The sequence below is a fragment of the Piliocolobus tephrosceles genome, chromosome 16 (genome assembly GCF_002776525.5).
Source record: "Piliocolobus tephrosceles isolate RC106 chromosome 16, ASM277652v3, whole genome shotgun sequence".
In the NCBI taxonomy this organism is placed as follows: Eukaryota; Metazoa; Chordata; class Mammalia; order Primates; family Cercopithecidae; genus Piliocolobus; species Piliocolobus tephrosceles.
In genome coordinates, this window is record NC_045449.1 from 6,292,753 (window position 1) to 6,320,101 (window position 27,349).

At 54.2% G+C, this 27,349-nt stretch overlaps 1 protein-coding gene across 1 annotated transcript in view; it reads right to left on the bottom strand.

Moving 5' to 3' along the window:
* Window positions 1-22,934, bottom strand: part of PITPNM3 (PITPNM family member 3) — a 103,743-nt gene extending 80,809 nt beyond the window's left edge. The window contains exons 1-2 of the mRNA XM_023184678.2: window positions 22,850-22,934; window positions 4,436-4,531 (exon numbers count right to left, since the gene is read on the bottom strand). Of these exons, the coding sequence (XP_023040446.1) occupies window positions 4,436-4,531; window positions 22,850-22,871 (118 nt within the window). The 5' untranslated portion in view covers window positions 22,872-22,934. The remainder of the gene's footprint in view (window positions 1-4,435; window positions 4,532-22,849) is intronic.
* Window positions 22,935-27,349: the final 4,415 nt, after the last annotated feature.

Consider the following 27,349-nt stretch of genomic DNA (forward strand, 5'->3'; position numbering starts at 1 on the left):
AAATGAATGAGGCTGAATTCTAGCTCCCGCTCTGCCTCCTTGTGTGGCCCTGAACAAGGTTCCCCAGCCTCCGTTTCCCAGCTTGTAAAGTGAGTCAGAGGTGTTGGATTCAGAAACCTTGAGGAGCCTCCCAGCTCTGGCTTGGAATGGGTTGGAGGCCACATCCCCTTCTGGCCGCTCTGGGTTTTCCCTTACTCCCTGCATCTTCCAACCTCGGCACCGCTGGGCCATGGTCCCTCAGATATCCTGTCTTGGCAGCAGGGGGGGTGACACTTCTTTTGCATCTGGGAGCCTGGACTCCATAGCCCACTCTGCAGCACCTAATCACTCCTGAGCCCCAGACCTGCCACCTTAGCCAGAGGAGCTGGCACCCTGCCGAGGAGTTGTCATGGATCCAGAGAGCTCAATACTCCTGCCTGACTGTTCCCTAATCCCTCCCACGCCTTCCACACACAACCAGGGACCCCCAGAACCCAGAACTCCCCTCTGCTCCCAGACCATGAGCTCCAAGGACCTCTCCAAGTGAACCCCAGTGCTGGGCCAATGGGTTGGGCTGATGGCCACAAGGGAAGTAGGATGGTCCCAATATCCATAACACAGCAAAGGGAAAGGGCTGACCTGGACACTAAAGTCCTGGTTCGAGCCCCTGCACTCCCACCTTGATGTGTGATCTGGGGGGGGGGTTCCTTCTGTGCTGTGGCCTCAGTTTCCCCATTAGTGCACTGAGGAGGGAGATACAATGTTCCCAGGCCCAGTCAGTGCTGGTACCTAGCAATGCAGTTTCTTCCAGTGTAGACGCCATTGGGTTTCTCATTCCGCTGGTCATTTTTGTATCAGTTGAGGTGGGCTGGGGTGGGGGATCATAATGGGGGTTATGGGCAGAGGAGGGAGTACACATGCAGGAGCTCTCAGGGACAGAAGGCTGCCCAGGCGGCAATGAGACTGCCACACCCACTGCCCAGCTGGTCTCTGCGGGGAGGCACAGAGACGGTCACCTGTGAAGACCTCCATGCATGCAGGAACCATGGGACTAGACATCCATGGCAGCCAAGGAGTCATCTGAGGGACTCATGGGGGAAACCCAGGGAGCTTTGAAGGCTTTGGTGCAGGATGACTGAGTCGGGCTGGGTTTAATGGTGTTGGCCTCACCACAACTATAGAGTTGGAAATGTTGAGGCCATAGGGTGCCAGGCCCTGCTCAAGTGGAAGACAGAGACCACACCCAGGGTCAGGGTTCAGCCTGGGCTGGAGAGCAGAGGGCAGGGAAGCAGCCCCTCAAGGGATGCTCAGAAGCCCATGACCTGGCCCCAGACACAGAGCACTGGCTGAGCTGGGCTGTGCTGGACCAGACCCCTGGGATAGAGAGAAAGGATGGCTTCACCTCTCACTGCCTTGAGCCAAGGAAACACACAAAGGCGTTGTTCCAGGGAAGAACGGAAAGGAGGTCAGGAGTCGGCAAATCAGAACTAAAGAGGATCCCAGCAGCCTGTGGGGCGGATCCTGTGGCTTAGGAATGCAGATGCTCTGGAAGAGGGCAGATGGGAGGGAGGCTGCAGAGATATATGAGGTTCTGCAGGGTGTGTGGAGAGGCAGAAGATGGGGAAAGACAGGGGAGAGTCTGATATCCTGAAAGAAAGGGAGAGGAAAAGAAGGAAGTGGCCGGGCGCGGTGGCTCACACCTGTAATCCCAGCACTTTGGGAGGCCAAGGCAGGCAGATCACTTGAGGTCAGGAATTTGAGACCAGCCTGGCCAACATGGTGAAACCCAATCTCTACTTTAAAAAAAAAAAAAAATTAGCCAGGTGTGGTGGCACATGCCTGTAATCCCAGCACTTTGAGAGGCCGAGGCGGGCAGATCACTTGAGGTCAGGAGTTTGAGACCAGCCTGGCCAACATAGTGAAACACGTCTCTACTGAAAATACCAAAAAAAAAAAAAAAAAAGGGGATGATGAGAAAGAAAACGCAGGGCCACCAACATGGGAGGAGTGAGAAGTGGGGCCAATGTCACAGCAGAATGAGCTGTGAGATGGGAGGGAGAGGACGGAGACAACTGAGGGGCCAGGGAGACAGCCGTCAGTGTGAGAAGCACTGCAGCTGCTCTCACGGACGGCAGGTGAGCAGGGCCTGAAGGGATAGAGCTGACCCTCGCGCCACCCACAGATGCCTCTGTCGTCAGCTGGGAACGCAGAGCCCTGATGAACTGCAGAAATGTTTTAAATGAAAGTCTTCCAAGCATCAAAATATTGAAGCCGTTGTTGTCTCACTGTGGGTTAGTTGCTATGGAGAAATTCAGCCCCGGCAGCCACTCTAATCAGACGCCCATGGGAGACAGGCCCCAAATGGGCTGGTTTAGGGCTGGCATCAGGGGAGGGGTTCCCCGCCCAGAGCCAAGAATCGTGGGGGCTCAAGTCAGAACAGCTCCCCACCTCCCAACCACGCTTCCTAAAAATCACCCAAACTGAGTCTTCTCCATTGTTGGAAGCACAGAGCTGATAGGGAAACTGAGGCCCAGAGAAGGTGAAAGACCCGCCAAGGTCACAGAACTAGTCGATGGCACGGCTGAAACCACATCCCAAGTGCCTGCTCTGGATGTCTTCTAGATGTCTTCCCAGCACGTAGTCTGCTTCTCTTCCAAGACCCCGTTTGCCAGGCATTTCAAAGCCGGACCCATCTCAGGAGTAAGTCAACACCCTAAAGACAGTGACTTCCCAGAGTGGGGCCACGCAGGCCAAGCAAGAGACCTTCCTGGGCTGTGGAGCAGGACCCTGGTGCTTCTCCTCGACTCCTTCGCAGCCCAGCCAAGCATGGCTAGGGAGGGTCTTCTCTGCCCAATTCCAGACCTACTCCACCTTCCCGTGCCCGTGCACCTGCCTGGGTGCTCACGCCTCTGAGCCTTCGCTCAGGCTGCTCTCTGCCTGAAATGCCCACCCCATCGGATGCCCCCTTTTTTCAATCCTAGAGTCAACAATGCTCCTTGCTATGTCGTGGATTGGCCATGATGAGATGCAGAGGTCATTTGCCCACCTTCCCTGTCTCTCACCTGAACACTGGCAACAGTCTTTCGAATACTCTGACCCTCCCTGCATATATGAGGCTCATTTTTTTTTTTTTTTTTCTGAGACAGAGTCTTGCTCTGTCCCCCAGACTGGAGTACAGTGGTGCGATCTCAGCTCACTGCAACCCCTGCCTCCTGGGTTCAAGCGATTCTCCTGCCTCAGCCTCCCCAGTAGCTGGGATTACAGGCACCCACCACCACACCTGGCTGATGTTTTGTATTTTTAGTAGAGACAGGGTTTCACCATGTTGGCCAGGCTGGTTTTGAACTCCTGACTTCAAGTGATCCACCCACCTCAGCCTCTCAAAGTGTCAGGATTACAGGCGTGAGCCACCGGCCCCCGGCCGAGGCTGATCTTAAGTTGCACCAGCTCACAGGTGCATGCAGCATCTCCTCTCAGCCCCCTCCCCACTGCCTGCCACATCCTAGACACTCGGCCTTCCTCCAGTTCCTGGAATGTTCCTGTCTCTCCTACTTCAGGGCCATCACACCTGCTGTGCCCTTTGTCCAGAAGGTTCTTTCTTCCTCTCTTCACTTTGCCAATGTCTTCCTCCTTAGCTCTACAGAGAGAGTGTTAACAGCCTCCTCACCATGTTAAATTAGGTGCCCCTCTGACGTCTCTTTTCTCTTCTCTATTTTTTTTTTTTTTTTTTTTTTTGAGACAGAGTCTCACTCTGTCACCCAGGCTGGAGTTCAGTGGCACCGTGTTGGCTCACTGCAACCTCCGTCTCCTGGGTTCAAGCAATTGTCCTGCCTCAGTCTCCCAAGTAGCTGGGACTACAGGCGCCCACCACTACACCCAGCTACTTTTAAAAATATGTTTAGTAGAGACGGGGTTTCACAGGGTCACCTGTTAAGGGAACACATATGTTGGCCAGGCTGGTCTTGAACTCCTGACCTCAGGTGATCCACCTGCCTTGGCTTCCCAAAGTGTTGGGATTACAGGCGTGAGCCACCATGCCTGGCCTGACTGTTCTCTCTTGCAACAGCTGGTACTTCTACTTAGCGGTGGCACTTCTACTTAGTGGTGATGCTCCCCATTCGTCATTGTATTTTCCTGTCCTGTTCTTGGATGTCTGCCTCTCCTGCGAGGCTATAAGTTTGATGAGAGCAGCAACATGGCAACTGATTGCCACAGGATCCCTGGCACCTAGCAGAGTTCCCGGCACATGGTAGAGGTTCAACAAATATTTCAAACAGCGAACAGGCAAAGGCTGAGCCCCTGCTCTCGGCACACGCACAGGATGGGTAAGTATGGAGTGTGGAGCTGCAGATACCACATCTGAGTGGGGAGGGATGCGAACCCCGAAACGGGATCCTCTTCTTGAGGTTTCTAGGAAGGTCACCCAGCCAGTGATGTGAGATTGGGGTTCACTCACCTCTGGCATCAAAGAATTCATCATCTGAGCTCTCCACGGAGTCACTGAGGACATTTCGAAGGTGCCAGGGGGCACCGCCGCCCGGGGGAGGGCCACCTGTTAAAGGGAACACATCTGTTAACCAAGCCTGAGATGATGCCCCAGTACGAGGGAGGTGACCCAGGACCGCCCCCCCCCCACCAGACTAAAGGCCAGTTAGCATCCTGCACATCGGTGCCCTCTCCCTCCGAGGCCTCAGACCTCATAGAGACCTCCCTCTCCTGTGCTGTCATTGAAGCTCAAAAGCTTCTCTGAGTAAGCACAGCAGAGCAGGAATGAGTGTGCCCATTTTGCAAGTCCTAACACCGAGGCTGGTGGTAGTTATGAGCCTTTGCCAAGGTGACTTTGCCAAGCAGTGTCTCAGTCAGCACAGGGGGGAAGCTCTGCTGTATTAACAAATGAGCGCAGACGTTTCAACAGCAGTGGTTCATTTCTCACTCACACACAGGTTGGAAGGGAGCTCTGCTCATCGTGGTCACTCAAAGGTGCCACCACTTTATAATGTCACCAGCCCAAAAGGAGACATCAGGTTCTAGCCAAGCAGGGGAGAAGGGCTCAGAAAATCTCACCAGTCTTAAATGCTTCTGCCCAGAAATCACACACTTCTGCTCGCATTTCACTGGCCCTTGCACACACATCCTGTCCCTCAGAGACCTGCGTTCTTATATCAGCAATGCCCCTGCCTCCGTTTTCCCATCTGCACGATGAAAATCCTGGCAGAGACTGTCCTTTGAAATTCTTCTACTCTGACTGATATTGGAGGAGACCACCCGGCCAGCAGTAGCTGTCAATAAACAAGCAGGGGGTAGACATCCTCCCCAGCCACTGCCAGGTGAGCGTGATGGTGCAGTCCTTGGAGATACCTGCTACAGTCCCAGTTCACCACACCCCCTACCCTGCAGGATGCTGGCACTGTTCCTTGCCCTGAGTCCAGACCCCAGAGCATAAACTGTTCCTGAAGGGAGAGGGCCAGCCCAGGCCATCCAGGGCCATAGCCCTCCTGCCTGTCATTCCTGCCTGGCCCACCACAAACTCACAAACACACACCCAGTTTGTGCTTCATGGCTTGGAGCCCAGTGAGAAGCACATTCTGAGACATCAAAAGGACAGAGGTTATAGTGAGCACCAACTCGGCGGTCACCTCTAGGTACAAGGCTGATTCCCTAAGCTTCTTAATCTCTGCCTCCACCAGTGTGAGCCGATGTCCCACCCTCGGGCCCTGGATTTACTGCAAGAGTCCAGATGTACCACAACTGTGTGTTCCTAACATGGATACGGGACTATTTTCCAAATGTACGTGGAGGACATTCTAGCTATTGCAATAAGACAAGAAAAAAGAAATGAAAGGGATATAGATTGGAAAGGAGGAAATAAAATTGTCTTTATTCGCAGATGACATGATTGTCTATGCAGACAACAAAAAGCCTACAAAATCTATGTTAATAAAAACCACCAGAACCAACAACTGAGTATAGCAGGATTGTAGGATACAAGAGCGACATGCAAAAGTCAATTGCATTCCTAGATACAAGAAATGAACTGAAATTTGAAAATGATAATGCCATTTAAAATAGCACACACAAAATACTTAGGTATAAAGCAAATGTATGTAAACATTTCCGTGATTCAAAAACTACAATCACTTAAAATTATTCCTGAATTATATTAACGGTATATTTTCTCAATCAACAGATACTGAAGGTATAAAATCTATCCTATCTACTATATTCGCATACTATGTGAACATGCTATATTAATATACAAACCTCGCTTACTATCCAAATCTTTTCTGTTCCTAAGAAGTAAGAATTTGGATAGTCAGGAAAGTCCTATTATCCCCATCTGTTCAGCTCCTGAGTTTTAGATAGTAAGAAGCAAGAGTTTAAGTAGCAACGGAGTCAGCTGAGGATTTATCTGGATCCATTTGGTTCCTGAGTTTGAACAGCAAGAGCCCAGTGAGAGGCTCCTCTACGCCGTGGCCTTATACATGCACGATTTGGATCCATCCGAGAACAAAGACAGAGGCATTCTCTCTGATGACATGTGCAGGGGTCCCAGGGGGAGGTCTGGGGCAGAGGGAAAGGCTACAGGGGAGGCCAGTTAGCTCCATTTGAGGGAGCAAGTTCTCCCAGCTACAGGCGAGCAGAAAAGGAAGGGGCTAGTGGGCATCAAAGGGGGCCTCTCATTCCACAGAACCTGTGGTGGGTACGGGAACACTGTGGGGAATGAAAGGACAGGATTGGGCACTCACAAAGTTTACATTCTGCAGGCGGGGAAGGAAAAGCCAGCCTGGGTCAAATAAACAACCCAGATAATTTCAACCTAAAATCTCTCCCTTCCTACACTATGTCCTCCTTCCTCAAGTGTCTCTTATGTGGTAATTACAGCCTAAAGAATAGACAGGCTTGAACGTGTGGATCTCTACATCCACGCAGAGAAAATGGTGGGGAAACTTAGCCTCAGACATCAAAAGAACTTTGTCACCTATTGTAGTTATAAATGCTGAACTAACGCGATGTCTCCCTTTTATTATTGTGACTGTCTTTTGTGGTTAAAATATATATTTAGATTTATTTTCAAATGCATATTTTATCTTGTTTATTATTATTCTACTTGCTTTCAAAATGCATTACCTGCCTTGGTGTTTTGTTTTATTTTGTTTTTGAAACAGAGTTTTGCTCTTTTCCCCAGGCTGGAGTGCAATGGTGCAATCTCGTCTCACTGCAACATCCACCTCCCAGGTTCAAGAGATTCTCCTGCCTCAGCCTCCCAAGTAGCTGGGATTATAGGTGCCTGCCACCATGCCCGGCTAATTTTTGCATTTTTAGTAGAGACAGGGTTTTACCATGTTGGCCAGGCTGATCTCGAACTCCTGACCTCAGGTGATCCACCCGCCTTGGCTTCCCAAAGTGCTGCGATTACAGGTGTGAGCCACTGCGCCCGGCCCCGCCTTGGTTTTTAAATGTATACTGTATACAAGGTCTTCCCCCCACCAGCAGGGGCTGCCCAACAAACTCCTGGAAAGGTGATGGGGTGCGGGGAACCTCAGTTATACACACTTGTATAAAAAGAACCTGTAAAAACAGATACGTTAAGAACATGGGAACTGTTCCCTGCATCTCTTCCTCCAGCATGCAGATTTTTTGGTAAACAACAAAGGTCATATGTCCAACAAGGAGAAAAGCAATAGGCAGTGTCTCAGGAGGGGTTAGAGGCAAAGACCTTTGTGGAAAGGTGTCAGGTGAGCAGAGGCCTGAATAATGAGAAAACTCAGACATGCTAAGCATGTGTATGTGTGTATATGTGTGTGTGTGTGTATGCACATCTGCTCGTGCACATACATGTGTGGGATGGACCATGCAGAATCCATGGATAAGAGCCTTCTTGGATGAAAGAACTGCAAGGGTAAATAAATTCATACATGAACTTGGTGTGTCCAAGGGGCAGAAAGATATTCATGTGGCTGGGGCCAATGATTAAAGGGGCATGGGAACAGGGGAAATGGAGCCTGACCAGGTAGGGTAGGACCTGTCATGGACAGAAGCTTGGAACAGGTGAGTTTTAAGGCTCCTCCTACTGCCCAGCCTCTATCATCTGCAAACTTCAAGAGGAAGGGAATACAGATGCCAAAGACGGTCACAAAGTCTCCTGGGGGAGAGGACCACACGTCAGATGTGCTAGAGGCCACGTAGGTTCCTGAGAGTCAGAGCAGATGGGCACGATGACCCCGGAACAGGGAAAGGCTCAGAAGCAGTGTCCTTGAGGCGGGTCCTTGCCCTATGCTTCTCTCCATTTTCTGGGTCCAGCACAAAGGTCCCATACAGAAGAGGGCCAGGAAGTGTTTGACAAACACGTAAATGAATAAAAATGATTTGCTTGGTGAGTACAGCGTGCCAGGCAGTCTGCTAGCTGCTTTTCAGACATTAGCTAAAGTCATCCTAACCAAGCCTAGCAGAGTAGACGTAACAAATCCCCACCTTACAGCTAAGGAAACGGAGCCTCAGGGATGTTTCAGGAAGGCATTTACTCTGCAGAAGAGCTCAGGGTGGGGGACCTCAGTCTCCTCCTCTCTCCATTGCCTGCTCTCTTGGAAATGGCAACCCTTCTACCTGCTGCTGGCCAGTTGGGCAAGGGGCCAGAGGCCTGCCCCTGGCTCCTCGTAGGGGCCCCAGTCCTGGGGGACTCAGCTGTCCCAGTTCTAGAACCATCTGCACATCAGCTCTACAAATCAGTGTCTGGGCATCCTTGTGTCTGTGGGAAACATCTAAATGGATGTCTACATTCCTACGTAGAGGTGTCTAGTGTTACACGAGCATCTGTCCCTGTGTCTGCGTGGCTGTTGTGTGTGTGTCTGCATTCCTTGGAGAGTGTGAGCCTACCTACCTGCCACCCCCCTTCCTAATACTGTTCCTAAGAATCATGCATGCATGCCCACTCCCAGAATTCTCTCCCTCTCTCCCTCACACACAAAGTAGATCAGCTCTAGCCATGGGTGAAAATTTAGTAGAGGTTAGAACACGGGCTTTGGAACGACACAAATCTGGGTGCAGTGTTACCACTTGCTAATCTAGGACCTGAAGCAAGTTAATTTCACTGAGCCTTGCTTTTCTCATCTGGAAAATGAGCATCATAATCCTTACCCCACTGTTAGGAGATTTAAATGACATCAGCCCCCAGAGCGTCCAGTCCACTGCCTGGCACTTGGAAATGGTGGCCTTATCAGCTACGGGACCAAAGATTGAGGTAAGGTAAGCCCACCTGAGGGGCTTCCAGGCAGCTGCCAGGGGCCCTCCCTAAGGCCTCAGAGCTCTATCTGTGTCCTCCAAGGCCCAGCCCACCTCCTCCTGAAGACCCTCCTTCCATCCACCTTCACTACCACATTGATTTATTTTTACTTTTTGTTTTTTAATTGAGACAGGGTCTTGCCATGTTGCCCAGGTTGGTCTTGGACTCCCGAGCTCAAGCGATCTGCTCAGCTCGGTCTCCCAAATTGCTGGGGTTACAGGTGTGAGCCACCACACCCAGCCCCACATTGATTTAAAATGTGAAGTCAGGATTAAAGAGAAGGGGAATATCCCAACTCTTCCTCTAGCAATTTAGAGAGAAACAAATGACCCTTCACCCCAGCAATGCCAGCACAGCTCCGAGCTGGGCTGCTCAGTGGGAGGGGCTGCCAGAAGCCATCCCTACTCCCTCTCCTGGCCCCGATACCCACCACCTCAGGTCCAGAGTGGTCTCCAGGACCTTGTCATGGGTCTGGATCTCCCTAGCATGGGTGCAGCCAAAGACCCTGCTCAGGTCGCCAGCTCCTCCTGGCCATCTTTCCCACAAAGGGACATAGGAATAGGCAGACAGAGAGACATACAGGCAGACAGATGGACAGGCATCTCCTATGTGTGTTCTCCTCTATATCAGGGACTCCAAGGCAGCCCCAGCCTAGGGGCAGAGTCATCAGGTGAAAGAAGATGCCACCCCCGTACTCAGGAACTCTGTCTGAGAGGAAGATGGTTCACAGTGAGGACCGCCCTGACTGTAAGATGCAGAACAAAGGTATTGGCCGATGCTTCCTGGGCCAGACCTTGGGCCAGATGGTGCCCAGGAGGAAGGAGTAGGGGACGGAGCTGAACTGGAACAGTCCCTGCCCTCAGAAGTGCCAGCCCTGGGGGCACAGACCTATACTGCTCCCTGCACAGAGCACGGGAGGAACAGAGGAGCAGGCGGCCTAGCCCGTGTGAAATTCCACACCCGCAGTGTCTGTTCCGTGGCAAGTGGGACCTGCACCTCCCAGAACCAGGGACCAGCTAGGGTGCCCAGAGGGTTTCTGGGGGAGGGGAAGCCAAGATGAGCCTCCAAGGAAGGGGTTGGTAGGGTTGGCCAGGCTGGGGCAGGTGGGAGGAAGGGAGAGACATATGTCAAAACAATCGAGCCCTTTCCAGGCAAAGCTGGATCTAGAACTTTCTCCTCAAGGGTAAGGAGCATCAGGGCAAAGGAGGGCACATGGGTGTCTGCTGGCAGCTGTGACTCCAGGGACATTCAGATAACACGTGCAATTTCCAGACCTCCAGGGAGGAACAGGTGCCCCTGAGCGAGGCCCTGGTGGGTGCACAGCGCTGGGCTGGCACCTGTACCTATTGGCCTGTGGCCACAGCTTCCAGGCCCAGCCCTGCCTATGGCTATATCAAAACTGCAGCCTACCAATGCTGGGTGGACTTCAGCAATCTGTGCCTCAGAAGAGGAGAGGGAGGCCAGGCATGGTGCCACACACTTGTAATCCCAGCACTTTGGGAGGCCAAGGCAAGAGGATTGCTTGAGCCCAGGAGTTTGAGACCAGCCAGGTCAACAAAGTGAGACTCCATCTGTACAAAAAAATCAAAATAAAAACATAAGCCTGGCAGGGTGGCATATGCCTATAGTCCCAGGTACTCAGGAGGCTGACGTGGGAGGATCACTTGAGCCCAGGAGGTTGAGGCTGCATTGAGCCATCACCATGCCACTGCCCTCCAGCCTGGGGCACAGAGTGAGCCTCTGTCTCAAAAAAATAAAAATAAAATAAAAAACAGAAAAGGAGGGAGCCAAGAGTGAGAGCAGTGCCTGGCTGCAGGGCTGAGGCTCATTTGAATGGTCTCTCTCTCTCACACACACACACACACACACACACTTCCACGAGAACAGCAGGTTCTACAAGCACAAGCATCAGGGTCGAACTCCTGGCAGCTGATGCAGGTGAAAATAATCAGGTCTTGGGCTGTCCCATGGGCAGTGAGAGCCCTGTAGACACACAGAGCCCAGAGCACACATGTGGCTCATGCAACCACACACACACACACGCACACACACACAGACACACACACACAGACACACACACAGACACACACACACATACACACAGACACACACACAGACGCACACAGACACACACACACAGACACACACAGACACGCACACACACAGACACACACAGACACGCACACACACAGACACATACACAGACACACACACATACACAGACACACACACACAGACACACAGACACACGTACACACACAGACACACACACAGACATACACGCACACACACAGACACACACAGACACACACACAGACACATACACAGACACACACACACACTTAGAATCACACTTCAGTGCTCTCAGCTCTGCCCTGGGGTCCCTGGGGTCCAAACGCAGACTGTGGAGTGCAGCGCTTCCTGCAGCCTGGCCGAGGCTCCCGCGGACAGGCAGGTGACTGTCAAGCCTCACCTCCCGTCTGCCTCCTCCTCCCTCGAGGGAACCACAGTCCTGCTGCCACCTGACTGCTTCCAGCCCCAGTTCTGCCACTTACCAGTTCGTGATCTTACTAAATGACAGGAAACCTGTGCCTCAGTTTCCTGCTCTGTAAAATGGGGAGGATAATCATGCTTACATAGTGTTGCAGTGAGGATTACATGAACAAACACTTTAAAAGGTTCAGCAGAGTGCCTGAGACTCCATCAGTGCTAGAAAAGGGTGTGTTAAATAAAATGATAAATCGTGATTCTCCAAGAGCTTTTCTTTGGTTCTTTCATCCGTGGTAGCTTCCAAGAGCAGGCCCCTCTCCTTCTTCTCAGGCCCCTGGAATGGGAGCCTCTCCACTCCCCAAAGGCTGGAAATGCTTGCCCCTGCCCACACTCATGGGGCCAATCCCTCCCTCCTCCCTCCCATCGCAGCTCCCTGGGGCTTGCCTTGTCTGTCCCCTAAACTTGAACTACTGCAGACCAGGACTTGCTCTCCCCTCCCAGCCTCTCCTCCCAGCAGCCTGGGCTTCAGCAGCACATTGCCACCAGGAGGGCCTTCACACCATGCTCCTCTCTCTCCCCAGGCCTTTCCTCCTGCAGGGCCTGAAGCCTGAAATGCCTTCTACCTCCCCATCCCACCCCCAATTCCGATTGATGCTTGAAGCATTAGCTGAAAGTCTTTCTTGGCTCCTGAGGCCAGCCCGGTGCCTGTCTCCTTGTGTGTCCTTCATGTTCAGCATCTGTGTCCCTCAGAGTCCCTATTTACAGACTGGGTCCAGGCCTGCCTGCTCCACTGGGCTGTGGGTTTCCCCTGGGCAGACACCTGGTAGGAATCCTCTCTAGGCTCCTATCCTCCGCCAGGTCAGGGCTGGGCACGGGGAAGGCTCTTGTCATGCTCAGTGTGGCCCAGCACAGGGGAGATCTTAGCAAGGTCCCCTCTCAGGGGAGCATCCCTGAGGGAACGTCCTCAGGCTTCCTCTCTGGATCAGGGTGAATTTGGAGACCAGACCAGTCCAGGGCCAGCCAGCCCATCCTCAGCCTTGAAGTAGGGCTGTCCAGGGAGAGATGAGAGGCCAGGAGAAGCTGCTTCCAGAAAAAGGCATTATTGAAGGAAACCAGTGCTGGTTGGGGGTTGGTTGCTATAGAAACATGTCCTAACTATCTCCCAAACTGCTATATGTGCCACCGATGAGCTCATGTGCTCGTCTGTTTCAGGGGACACGCCAGGAGCCCTGGAAGGGCCTATCCGCCCAAGTACGCAGCATCTGGAGCCAACGTCTTGGAGGAGCCAGGAAGAAATCCAGCTTCCAGGGCAACCTGGCGAGTCCATCCACCCACCAGCAACGCGCTTAAAGACTGAGGCTGACTTCAGGTTGCAGAATTGTCCTGAGGGCAGCTCAGGTCTGAGACTAGCCGTGGCCCAAACCTCAACCTCAACCACAGCCTCGACTTTCGGCTTGGTCATAGACTGAGTTATGACCATGACCACAGGCCGTGCCACAACTCCTGTCTCAAACCACACCACGAACCTGACCACAGACCCAGCTTGACTCAGTCACAGACCAACAACACTACTAGCCACAGACCAAGCCCTGACCCTGGCCACAGAAGGGCACCCAGCACAATCAAGGACTTGTATCAAATAACGTGAAAGATGTTCATTCTAAAGTCCATACAGGGCGGTCGCGGCGGCTCACGCCTGTAATCCCAGCACTTTGGAAGGCGGAGGCAGGTGGGTCACCTGAAGTCAGGAGTTGGAGACCAACCTGGCCGGCAGGGCGAAACTCCGTCTCTACTAAAAAATACAAAAATTAGCCAGGCATGGTGGCACATGCCTGTAATCCTAGCTACGCAGGAGGCTGAGTCAGGGAGAATTGCTTGAACCAGGGAGGTGGAGGTTGCAGTGAGCTGAGATCGCGCCACTGCACTCCAGCCTGGGTGACAGAGCAAGATTCTGTCTCAAAAAAAAAGAAAAATTCTGTACGGCATTGCATACGGTTGCCTGGGATTTCCACAGCCTCCGCTGCCTGTTGTCATCATGATAGCCCAGGGAGGTCAGTAAGAAAGGACTCAGGATTCTTGTTGACAGATGAGAAAACTGAAGCTCAGAGAAGAAAACTGATGTACCTCCTGTCATGCCGCCTGTTTCTAGGGGTAAGGGGGGTCTCCAAGCAGGGCACAGTTGGCCAAACCAGTTGCTTTGGGGAAAATGTGCTTTTTGAAGACCTGCTGGTATGTCATAAATATGCCACTTAAATACCCATTAATTACCTTATTTAGGAGATAATTAGTGATTAATAGCTTTGGCTATCTATTGTACTTTCATTTGCTCTGCCAATTAGGCTCCCAACAGTTCTGAATTATTTGGAACAATTCTCCCAAGGCCCAGCTGTCCCCCCTATGTCCCGCCAGACTCTTGTTCCATAAGGAAGAGGCTTTCTCCTCCCTCTAAAACGAGTTCCCCATAGCACCTGCCACTGTGCCACGACAGGCTCTGCCACCTGCAGGCTCCCCAGGAAGGCAGCCCGAAAGACAGGACAGCGGGAGGCATTCCTTCTGCTTAACCCAGGACCCCCTTGCGGAGAGCTGAGAACAGGGGCTCAAGGTCCAGGCACCTACCCAGGCAACGGGAGGTCAGGTTGGAATCAGACTCCTCAAAGGACGCTGGGGTCTCTTTTTTTTTTTTTTTCTTTTTAACTGAGTTTCACTCTTGTTGCCCAGGCTGGAGTGCAATGGCGTGATCTCGGCTCACCGCAACCTCTGCCTCCCGGATTCAAGCAATTCTCTTGCCTCAGCCTCCTGAGTAGCTGGGATTACAGGCATGTGCCACCACGCCCGGCTAATTTTGTATTTTTAGTAGAGACGGGGTTTCTCCATGTTGGTCAGATTGGTCTCAAACTCCCGACCTCAGGAGATGAGCCCGCCTCGGCCTCCCAAAGTGCTGGGATTACAGGCGTGAGCCACTGCGCCCGTCTGGGGTCTCTTTCAAAGACCACCATCTCAATGAAACGGCCTGCTTTTTGAGAAGCGCATCAGAGGCTGCCATTAGCCTGGAGCAAACAGTAGGAAGGTAGCAGCTCCCCACCCCATGCCAGCAAGAGCCAACGTGACCCCCTGCAGGTGATTCGACTCATACCACCTGCCACTCCTGAATTGCAACTGAGCAAAGATGGGGCCCAAGGTTGCCTCTGCCCCCAGGCCCCTCCATTTGGTGCCAAAGCACAGTGCCAGGAATTGCCAGCCAGAGCCCCAGAGGCAGAGCTCTCATCGCTGCTCCAGATTATACTATGCAAGAAGGAAACACAGAGGCTGCGAGGGATAAACACACACACACACCCGAACTGGGCAGTAATGGCAAAGCTGAAAATAGCTCTTTTTACCACAAGGGATGATTCCAGAGTTGCTCGGCTGGGACTAGCCTCATGGGGGGCGGGAAGTAGGAGCAAGGGGAAGAGAAGGAACCCACAGGGGCGACATCAGGGCCAAAAGGAGTTCTGTTGAGGGTGGTCATCTGGACCAACCCAGAACAATCAGAAAAGGTCAGTGGTGCATGAGTGAGGCGCGGCCACAGACACTGAGAATCTCTGACAGACAGACTCTGGAACAAGTGAAAGCCTTCCAGCTGCCGGCCCCGAGAGCTCACAGTCCCACATCCTGCACACCTAGGTCTCTCCCGGAGGAGGGCAGGAGTGCAGGACGTGACGTGCTCTGCAAACACCCAGAGCCAAGCAAACACGGTGTCAGCAGCAGACAGCTCAGAAGAGGCCTCTCGGATGCACCAGAACTCAACGCCCCTCCCAGACAGAGCCCAGCGTGTTTCTATTTTTGCTTTCAACCCTTGTTTGGCATCCCTGCTACCAGCTAACAGACGGCTCCTTCCCCTCCTTCCAGAAGAATGGGTCATCTGGGAAGAGGAACACCTCTCTCGCCTCCCATGTCCCAGGTCTTCTAACAAACAGGCTGACCCTCCCAGAGAGAGACGAGGCTCCCAACACCCCCAGGAACCCTGGTAGGTGGTTCACTCCAAGCTGTCTTGCTCACCAGCCCTGGAGAAGAGTTTCACCAAGACACCTAGAGAGAGCAGCTTCACAAAACCTCAGGCACCTGCTTTCCAGAGGCAGATGCAAACCCCCGCAGCCCTGGCCACACAGACTACACCCCATGGAGCCCCAAATTCACTCACACTGTGCCAACTCCAGCCCCACGCTGAACCCCAAGATGCCACACCCTGCACCCCATCTCTAGCCTCAAATCGAGCACTGACAATGACCACATGGGCTTCCAGCCTGGCCCAGTCTGAGCTGTGGCCCCATGAACGTGTGAGCCTCACAAATCCAGCCCTGGGAGAGCCTGGAGGAAGCAGGTTGGCTGGGTGGGGCCCCAGTGCTGGGACCCAGCTCCCACTCCAGAGTCGTGGACAGACAAGAGGCTCCTGCCCCCCCGTCTATCCTCGCCACACACCTACCCTGTGGGGGCTGGTGGCCACACAGCTGTGCAGGCCTGCACAGGCACACGTGGGACCCTGGAGGTGGCATTTACCTCCGGAGTGACTCACTAAGCCTCCTATTCCGTTTGCAAAAGGGGGTGCAATTTAGCATTTTCTTTCTCTTTAGAAAACAGGAATTTCAAAAGAGAGAGAGTAGAGAGAGATTTGAGGGAGTGGGTGGGGAGCTCAGATCTCATTTGATTTCCAAACTCACTTGTTATGCATTCTCTCCTCCCCCCTCCCACACCAAGTCCTTCCCCTGGGGACCCTGGCCACCCGCTTCCAGGCTCCTGGCTGCAGACCTGGTGATGGCCTGCCAGGAGGCACGTGCTCTCCACGTCCACGTCCTCAGCTCCGCATTGATTCACTGACCCTCAAGTCTGGGAGGATCAATGCAAGGCCAGAGTTGAGAAGGAGCAAGGCCTCTTCAGGGCACAGTAAAACCCACAGCCAGGGAGGCCACCAAAAAGGAGAGAGCAGGGATGGAGCTGGAAAGAGCCTGAAGCTCATCCTGACCCCTAAACTCTTCCCTTTCACTTTTACAGATCAGGAAACTGAGGCCCAAAGAGGGCAGTTCAAGGTCAACCAGTGCCAGAGCCAGGGCTCTGCTTTGTGAGACAAGTTAGCTCCCAGGAATATTGACTCCAACAGTAGAAGAGACATAAGCTCTAATTCCAGCTTTGCCTCTAACTTTATGTGTGATTCTAGAACTAGACAGTTAACCGTTCTGGGCCTTAGTTTCTCATTCATAAAATGAGAATAACATTGGCTCTACCTCAGAGATGCTGTTGAGCCATTGGGCAGAAAAGCATGCTGAGAGCTGCTATAAGATCGGTTCCAGCATGCAAACTCCTGATCCTAGGATCTCAGAATTCCTGGAAGGCAGCTGGGTCCTACCAGGAAGTCCCCAATCCCTAAGGCCTCCATGGTCTCTGAAAGTTCACTCACTCTGTCCTTGAAGGGGAAAGGATGCCGGACCTCAGAGAAGGACCCTTGAATGAAAGGGTCTGGTCTCTGTCTCCCAACCTGCTTAACAGGTAGAACTGAGAGATCACCAGGCCACCTCCAGCCATGAAGTCTCATATGAAGATGTACGTGAGAAAACATCACAGCTTCTGGCCAGTCTGACCCAGACATGGCCCAGGCAAGTGGCTGGGGCAGGGACGCTGTCCGGCCATGTCCTCGTATTCTGTGTCCTGCCACACTGGACTTCCAAACACAGGTCAAGTCATAGAGGCCTCAAATGGGAGATAAGGGGTTCCAGGCCCAGGGTCACAGGCTTGAGGTGGAACCTCTCTGTTTGAGCTGCACCCTCCTTGGCTCAAACAAGGAAACCACAGCCAGAACTGAGAGGCAACAAACATCTCAGGCTAGGACCTGCCGGGTCTGCTGCTGTGACAGGTGACTTCACAGAGGCCGGCGTATTTGCATAGGAACATGAGGCACATCCAAGCTCTAGCACACACCAGACTGCAAAAGAAAGCTTTTGAAAAGCCTGGAGTCTGGACACTGGTGTATGATTTGACCATAGCCTTCCCACTGGGGACCAGAGAAAGTGAGTTTACCATCTCCTTGCAGAATGCAATGCCCGTCCCAAGATACACAGTAAAGCAATCAGTGCCCTAGGCCTGGGAGTTTCTCAGAGTCATGCCTCAAATCCCCTGGCACCTCCCCAAAGATTTAAGAATCCCAGCATTGTTCAGTTGTGATGGCTCATGTCTGTAATCCCAGCATTTTGGGAAGTCAAAGTAGGAAGGACTACTTGAGGCCCAGAGTTTGAGACCAGCCTGGGCAACATGATGAGACCCCCGTTTCTATGAAAAAAAAAAAAAAGTATTAAAAAATGTTTTAAAAAAAATCTGCACTAGTCCCCTTTCCAAGCTTCCAGATGTTTCCTCCTCTGAGTGGAAACCAAGCTTCCTGATGTTTCCTCCCAGCCACTAGTCCCTGCCCCTGGGAGCCACAGAGTAAGGGGCCCAGGAGAAGGTCTGGCTTTGGGAGGATGCGACAGCACACGCCCCACTCCAGGAGGACCCCAAAGGAGGCTGACTCAGCAGAGCAAAGTCCACACTCTGGAAACCCAGGCTCTGCCGTCACCTTCTTCTGTGACGCTGGCCAAATACCTACCCCTCACGGGCCCTCAGCGACCCATTGTTAAGAAGGACTTGGAACATGAGTATGGAAATGTTTGCTTCCATCTAACACTGTAGGATCGGTACTTTACTGACTCAAATTACTAGGTTTGCCACATGGAAGCCTGCCAGCTATACCCCTCAGAGCAGAGGCTAACACCTGAGAGGAGAATAAACTGGTTCCTCCGGCCTGGGAAGCCCAGCCTTGTGGCCTCAGCTCTGTCTCTGCAGACATTCCTGCCCCAGCCTGAGAGGTGCCAAGACCTTCTAGGCTGCTCACTCTGCTCCTGCCTAGTCTGAGGACCTGCCCCCACCCCAAAACTCGCATTCTCCCAGTGGGAGAGAGGGGCAGCCTATTGGGGTGCAGAGGGGGGGCACAGGGAGTTAGACAGGAAGGGAGGGGCAGTGTGGCTGGCAGGCATCAGAACCAACCCTTCCCAACAAAGGCAGCTCCACCCGGCTGGCCTCTCTCCAGCTTCCCAGGAGCCCTCGCGTCCCAGCCAGAGGGATCTGTCAGAACACCCAAGTCGTACCCCAGCACTCCTGTCTTCACGCTCTTTGGAGTTCCTTTTGGCCCTCTGTACTCTTCCACTCCAGCCAGACAGATTTCTTTACTCTTGGGCCCTTCCTGCCCACCCTCCACGCCTACCCATAGCAGTCCTTCCACATTTACACATGTGTCTCCTCCCTTCCATCCTCCTAGCCTTTGTTTAAGCCATTACCCCCACCTCTTTTCTTTCCTTTTCTTTTTTCTTTTCTTTTCTTTTCAAGATGGAGTCTTGCTCTGTTGCCCAGGCTGGAGTGCAGTGGCACGATCTCGGCTCACTGCAAGCTCTGACTCCTGGGTTCACGCCATCCTCTCACCTCAGCCTCTCGAGTAGCTGGAACTAGAGGCACCCACCACCATGCCCGGCTAATTTTGTTTTTGTGTTTTGAGTAGACACGTGTTAAACACGGGGTTTCACCGTGTTAGCCAGGATGGTCTCAATCTCTTGACCTCGTGATCTCCCCGCCTCGACCTCCCAAAGTTCTGGGATTACAGGCATGAGCCACCGCGCCCAGCCCCCTGGCCACCTTTCTATCCAAACTCTGCTAGCCTTTAGGGCCCATCTCCCAGAGAAACCCAGCCTTCATTGTCTCAAGCCACTCACTGGCCTCTCTGCTCCATGGGGAGCTCTGTACTGTAAATTATCCCTTCCTACACAGAGCTTCTGAATCCTTCCCCCACCCGCCCCCTGCCACCTCCCTGTCGCTGGCTAGACCAGGGCCACCATAAATGATGCCTGTCTGTGTAACTGAAATCTCCCCTAGAGATTGAGAACTGGTAATAACCCATCTGGATTCATCTTCTGAAGATTTATCTCATCCTCTCTGGGCCCTGATAACAATTTCTCTTGTACCTGGATTTTCCTGGCAGTGTGAAAGTCCTTTCACTGCCTCCCTTTAGCTCTTGTCTGACACAAGCCGTGCCACAAATCTGGCACAGCCATGACCTGCTGCTCAGGCTGTGCACTGCACAACTCCAGGGATATTATTCACTAGACCACACGTGATGACCTAAAGTCAGGTACCTTGGCAGCCCTGGGGCCCAAAGCTCTGTCTTTTCTCTCCGTGGGTGATCTACTAGCCAGATTTTAGAGGGAACACCTCGAAGGTCACGGCGCAGACCCCTCACTCACAGGCCAGGTGCCACAGCCTCCACTCCTGGGCTTCAGCCGCCCTTTGTTCCCATGTCACCCCCCAGAGTGAAGGCCTGATCATTCCTGCCCATCAGTCTGCACATCCGAGGCAGGTGGTACTGAACAGCCACCTCTCTCTCTGTTACATGGTCTCCTCGGGCCTCAGTTTCCCCAGCTGTGAAGAAAGAGACAGGTTCCTGACCTCCAAAGGATCCCTCTGTTCTGAAGCTCACCCATCTATTCTTCACAGATGTTGCCAATGGGGAATATGTGATTCTCATGCCCACATTACTATGTGTTGTTTTCGATTCGATAGGCTTAGGAGCCTCAAGAAGAGAAGGGAGGCCGGGCACAGTGGCTCACACTTGTAATCCCATCACTTTGGGAGGCTAAGGTGGGCGGATCATTTGAGGTCAGGTGTTCAAAACCAGCCTGGCCAACATGGTGAAACCCCGTCTCTACTAAAAACACAAAAATTAGCCGGGCGTGGTGGTAGGTATCTGTAATACCAGTTACTCGGGAGGCTGAGGCAGGAGAATCGCTTCAGCCTGGGAGGCGGAGGTTGCAGTGAGCCAAGATCAAGCCACTGCACTCCAGCCTGGGAGACAGACCGAGACTCTGTCTCAAAAAAAAAAAAGAAGAAGAAGAAGAAGAAGAAAAGAAGAAGAAGAAAGAAGAAAGAAGAAAGAAGAAAGAAGAAAGAAGAAAGAAGAAGAAGAAGAAAGAAAAAGAGAAGGGGCATTTACAAAATGCAGAGGAGCCCGGGACAGCTGAGAAGGGAGAGGTAACCAGACTTCTTGGGGTGACTGCTGTGTCAGGGGCAGGAGCCCAGGCACTGGATCCACAGACGTGGTGAATCTGTGTTGCCTCGAGGGAAAGGGCCAAGCGTGAAATTGCAGCAGAAAAAAAAAAAAAATGTTAGAACAGCACAAGGCATCGATGCTCAGAGCAGGGCAGTTTTTCCACCTGTCACTGGAACAAATTCCCACAGACTGACAGCCCAGGGACCAAAGGACCCATAGGCTCAGGCAGAGGGACTGAGACTGGTACCCCCATTTGGTAAGGGGGTCACTTATCAGGGCAGTGACAGAGAGAGTCCTTCAAGTCCAATAGACCTGGCTGTGAGTCCAGGCTCTGCTCAGACCCTCTGAGCCACCTTGAGACTGCTATTTCTCTGAGTATCTGTTTCTAGATGTTTTAAAAGGGGGAGAGTCGCAATTCCTTGCTCCCAGGATCACAATGCAGTAAAGAGCTTAGCACCCTGCCTAGTACATAGAACAAGCAGCGACTGTTCACTGCTGTTGTGAAGACAGTGTCCTGGCAGGTGACCTGTGCTCACGGCGTCCAGGTGCGTGCATGCGCGTGCACACACACACACACAGAGGGTAGGGCAGCAGACGGAACACACGCCCTGCTACGGGCCATTTTAAGGAGTCGGGGTGGGTGAGGACCCAGGCATGGTGGAGGGAAGAGGGAGGCAAGAAGCCTTTTTCAGCCTCCCTGGCGTCATCTCACAGTGCCTCCCTCAGGAGGGGAAAAGGGAGGGGAGTGAGAAGGCTGTTTAGCTGCGTTCCATACTGGCTGTGTCTCACACAACCGGCCCCACCCCGACAGGGGTGACTCCTGAGGGACAGAACGGGAGTGCATTCTCAGCCACCTAAATCTTACAGACTCAGTGCCTGCACAGGGAGACGGGTCCCCAGCCCAGGGTCCCAGGCAGCTTTCGTGCGTGGGGGTGGATTGACACACAGCCTGATGGTATTCACGCCCAGTGTGCAGACGGGTGAATTCACACCCATTCCTACACCGTCGAACCCGGTCCTGGGGGACAGCATGGCACCTGCCAACGTCACGGGTTGGGTGTGAGTTCACGGTAGATTCTCACACACCAGCCTCACAAGAGGCACTGCCGAAACCAGGCTTGCTGCCGCCTACTGTATGACCGGCCCTGTGGGCACAGCTGTCCTCCACCCGCCTCCCAAGACACCATCGGGCCCAGAGTGTGCCCGATGAGTCACGGGCCTGGGTCTCCCCAGCATGGGCGCAGCAGGGGGGCTGAGTCCGCCTGAGCCCCGGTGCCCAGCTCAGGGTCTGGCACAGAGCAGATGCTAGTGAATGAACGTCGGGCTGGATGAATGAACGAATGACTAATGCCAGCTCCCTCAAACCACGGGCTACACCGTCTGAGCCTGGGGGAGGGCAGAGCCCACGGGACCCCAGAAGAGGCCTCCACAGCCGAGGCTTTGGGTCCCAGGGTCGATGGGGGAGGGGGCGGGGCGGCCAGCTGCCGGGGCGGTGCGGGGCTCCCCTTCTTCCCGAGAAGGAATCTGGGTCTCTGGACTGAGCTGGTGACGGGGGCTGGGGCGGGGGGTTGTGGCGTCCCGGATGGAGAGAGCTGCAGGACCAGGGGGCGCGTCCCGGTTTGCGTTGGGGGTGTGGGACCAAGCGGCGGCCGCGGGACATCCCCTTTGGTGGGGGAGCCCGGGTCTGCCCGGGGCCTCCGGAGGGTGCACAGGGCTCCCAACGGCGGGACTGGCCCGGGGCGCCGCAGACCTGGCCCTTTCCGGCGGAGCCGTGGAGAAGGGGACGCGGTGTCCCGCGAGGTGACCGGGGGCGCAGGAAGGACTGGGAGCGCGCACAGCCCCCTCTCCACGCGCAGGAGGTCCAGCCCCGCCACCGCCCCCTCCGCCCTCCCAGGACCTCCGCCTACCTGCGTGAGGGGCTCACCTGGGTCGCCGGCCCCTCCTCGATACGCGCGAGTCCCTCCCCCGGGCCCCGGCCCTGCCCTCCCCGCGCCCGCCCTCACCTGCACGGCCCGCCTTAGCCATGTCCCGGGCGGCGGGCTCCGGCTGCGCTGCCCGCGCTCCTAGCGCCTCCCGGGCCCGGCCCCGGCCGCCTCCGGCCCCGAACGGACTCCGAGCGCCGCGCCCGCGCCCCCGCCCCGCTCGCCTCGGCTGCCGCCACCGCAGCCGCCGCCGCCTCGCCGCTCCCTCCCGCTCCCTTAAAGGCGCCGAGCGGCGGCCGCGCCCCCCCCCGCCCCCCCACGCGCCGCCGGGGAGGGACTGACGAACGAAGGCGCCCAACGCCGCCCCCGCGGGCCCGCACCCCCGCCCCGGGCCGCGGCCGCAGCTCTCCAGCCCGCTCCGCTCCGGCCCGCGCGGCCACCGCAGCGCGCGAGGGGCGGCAGCCCAGGGGCGCAGAGACGCGGAGACAGCCCGAGACACTGCGGGCAGGACAGAGACGGGGCCCTGGACTGGGAGAGGGGCGCAGAGACTGTGAGACAGCACTGGAGAGAGACGCTCCTAGGGCCGGAACGCCGAGGGAGAGGGACAGAGAAATTCAGAGGAGACCAGAGACCCAGAGCCCGGCTCCGGGAGAGAGGGACAGAGGGAACGGGGAGAGGAAAGAGGACAGGGACCCAGGGAGGCTCCCACGAAGCCAAGAGGAAAGTCGCTGTGGGATCAGAGACAAGAGAGGGACCCCCTCCATCAGCCCCCACTCCAGGGGCTCTGAATCAGTTATAGCGTCTGACCTAACCTCAAAAGAGAAGGGATTCCCGTGATTTTAACCCTCAAGGGGTAAGTAAAACACTTGCACATCCACCTGGGGTTCCAGGCTGGGACAGGCTTTGTGGACCCCAGTGGCCTGGTGGTGAGCAGTACCCGCCTTCCACGTCCCAAACCGGGATGCAGAGATTCTAGTGGACAGGCCTCGTGGGCCGCGAAGATTTGGGTTACGACCTCTGCTTAGGGGCAGCAGGGATCCACAGTCCAGCCCCAACAGAGGGCAGGAGATGGCCAATCAACCTTCCACTGAGGCGGTGCCCTGCCTTCCCCCAGAAATTGGTAAGGCTGAAGCCCAGTTACCATCTATATAGCCAGGCACCCAACCCACCCTGTCCCATTCCACTTAACAGGGAAAAGGTCAACTGGAGAATTTCATCCATGGTCCAGGCTGCAGGGTCGCGCAAACTCCTCTATGGAAACAGGGCACACATGGGGTTAGATGGGGCCTCTCAGTCAGGAGCCTCCTCTGCTCCTCTGGGGCTTTGACTCCATTCACAAGATTCCTGCTAAGCAGTCCTTCAGCTCCTGGTTGGTTACCTCCAAGGACAGGAAGCTCAGTATCTTAAGTGAGAGTTCTTCCTTTTTTAATTTTTTAATTTTATTTTTATTATTATTTTGGCCAGTGCTGGCCTTAAGAATGTTCTTACTGGCTTGAGCTGAAATCTGTATCCATGTCCCATCCATGAGTTCTGCTCTGCCTTCTGACAGCTCACCCAACAAAACCAGGGCTTCCCAGGGCCCTCTACCCAAACTCCCTAGTACGTACGGCTTCACCCAGGGAGAACAACCACCCACATTTGCCAGGGTTCACCTCCCAGGAAACCCAAGAGTTCCAAGAGCTCTGGATCCTAGAGCCAGATGACAGCACCAACTCCAATAGATGAGGAATTTCCGAAGCTCTGGGCTCCTGGATCCAACGCTGTTCACCAGCACCTGCCATTGGTTACCAGCTAGGAGAGCAAGAATGGACTCTGCAGCCTTTCCCCACTACGAGGATGGGAGTGGGGATGAGAATAGCAAGGACTATTGATTGGACAGGTGGTATTTACCCTCATGTACTCTCTCAGCTACACTGCATTATGGTCAGTGTACACATAAGGAAGTGGGGGCTGAGAAAGTTCGGTGCTTGCGGTCATGGGGCATTCAATTTCAGGCCCCTGTGCTTTGTCTGCTGGGCCTCACTAGCCTCACCCTTCCCTGAAGCAGGAGGCAGTTCAGAGGCCTGATAGCCTGGACAATGTCCAGGCTTGGCCACCTGGATTATAGGTGTGAGTGGTCACGCAGGAGACAGAACACTGGTTGCAGAAGCAATGCGCCTGCCACAGAGGGGACACGCCCAGGCCTGAGCTCCTCCCTAGCCCTGGCTCACAGCAGCAGCAGTGACCAGAGGGCATCAGGGGCCCTCCTGCTTCTGGGCACAGCTTCATGTTGTGTTTGTGTGTGTGCCTAGGTATGTGTGCATGGGATGTATGCATGTGTGCTTGTGTGTGCTCAGGGAAGCATGCATGGGTGTGTGGGTGTGTGTAGGCACACTTGTACACACAGACACGGGCAAACACCTGCTGACAGATGCTTCCTGGGTGGGCACCCAGACCCCTTCCCCTCCCACCACTTAGTCCTCACAAACCCTAAACTAGTCACCCAGGAGGGCCTGGGTGGAGCGGTTAAGGGGAGGTGCCAAGTTGATGGGAGTTTCAGAAATCATCTCTCCAGACCACTCCACACCCCACTTCTCAGATGGGAAGACAGTGAGCCAGATCTGTCCCCTGAAAACCATGACTCAGAGGCCTAGATCCATGGTTCCCCTCTTTAAACCTTCACCCCAGCCTCTGTCTGCCCCCAAGGCAGCTCCTGAAGGCACTGACTTACCAGCTGCCAAGGAAGTGCCAGCCCAGCCTTCTGACAGAGCAAACACATCAGGACTCAAGGCCATTAGATTAACTGATGGGAGTTAACTTCCTGCGTCAGAAGAATTGTCCTTAATTGAAGAAAGGGATAACTAGCAATTTAGCCACGCTGACCTCTGCTGCCCGGAAGAAAGAGAGGCAGGAGCCAGCCAGGGCCTCCAGGGCCTCCCAGCTCCCAGTGACCAGAGTTACTGTGCCAGGAGTCCAGACCAAATCCCTTCTCTGAGACCTGGCACCCACGCCCTTTCCTCTGACCATAGCTTGTTCTGCTCCTGCCTTCACAGTGGCCAGCTGCTCCCGGGCCCAGGCAAGCATTCTAACCCAGTGAACCAGTAAAAGTGAGCGGGGGCCATCCTGTCAATGGCCATGGAGGACGTGTGCAGAGATGTGAACAGGTTGGAGAGCTCCAGGCAGGTAGGAAGTGGGAGCTGGCTGCAAGACAACTCCTTGACATGACAGACCCCAGGCCTGGCTATCCAGCCTGGACAGCTGGTGTCAGCACTTGGAAAGCTAAGTGACAGTTCTTAGGAGCCAGCATGGCCCCCCTGAAAGCTAGACATGCCAGGCAAAGCTCGTTTCCTATTTGGACACAGTTATAACGACTAGTGGAGTTGGGTATTGCCGTGCCTTCTGGGTCTGGGTTGGGGCACAGCTGCTGCCCAGCTCTGATGGTAACTTTGCAAACAACAAAGGGAGTCAGGAGCAAGACGATAGCCTGGTCCAGCGGCTTACCCCGGTCCACTCCCTGATGGACTCAGTGGACGGGGCCTCCACCTCCCTCCAGGACTTGAGCTATGTCAAGCATCTCAGCAAAAGTGCTCACAACAGAGAATAAGCTGCATAAGAAGGCTGCTGCTCATGTAGACTGGACAGAAGCACGGCCATTCACCATGGCCTTGACGAACTGGGACCATGGGCCAAAGTCATTCACCATGGCCTTGACGAGCTGGGACCATGGGCCAAAGCCAAGAGGATGAGATAAACATGGACAAGCAAGAGAGGCCATCCTCCCAGGCCAAACACAAACACCCAACTAGGAGTGTTCACTCCCACTTCAAAATTTCCACAGCCCCTTCCATCCTTGAGTCTCACTCCCCGGCCCATATCACATCACTATGTCTCACCTGGACCACTGGAAGCACCTCTTCCTGAGGTGCTCCCAGCCTGACTCTGCACCCTTCTTCACCCCCTCCTTTCTGGTTCCTATGCTTTGTAGTCTCATGGTTGCTGTCCGCTGCCACGGGAACCACCTCTAATCACAAAAGTAGTCCCAGACACTGTTGCTCTTCCTTGGAGCCTTCCAGAATCACTCTGAGAGTAGCTGGTTTCTTCTCACCAACTCCTTCTTGCCCCAGGATACCCCCAGTTCCACCCAGCATCCAGAACACTGAGTGGAACATGCCCTTCCATCCAGAACTACTACTCTTCTCTTCCTTCTCATCCTCCCCCTTCTCCTCCTCCTCTTCCTCCTTCTCCTCCTCCTCCTTCTCTTCCTCTTCCTCCTCCTCCTTCTCCTCTTCCTCTTTCTCCTTCTCATTTTCCTCCTTCTCTTCCTCTTCCTCCTCCTCCTTCTCCTCCTCTTCCTCTTCTTCCTCCTCGTCCTTTTTCTCCTCTTCCTCCCCCTCATCCTCTTCTTCCTCCTCCCCTCCTCCTTTTCCTCTTCCTCATCCCCTCTTCCTCCTCCCCTTTTCCTCTCCTCTTCCTTCTCCTCCTTGCTCTACCTCCTCCCCCCTCTTCCTCCTTTTCCCCCTTCCTCCTCTTCCTCTTCCCCCCCCCTCCTCCCTTCCTCTTCCTCGTTCTCCTCTTCCTTCTCCCCTCCTCTTCCTCTTCTTC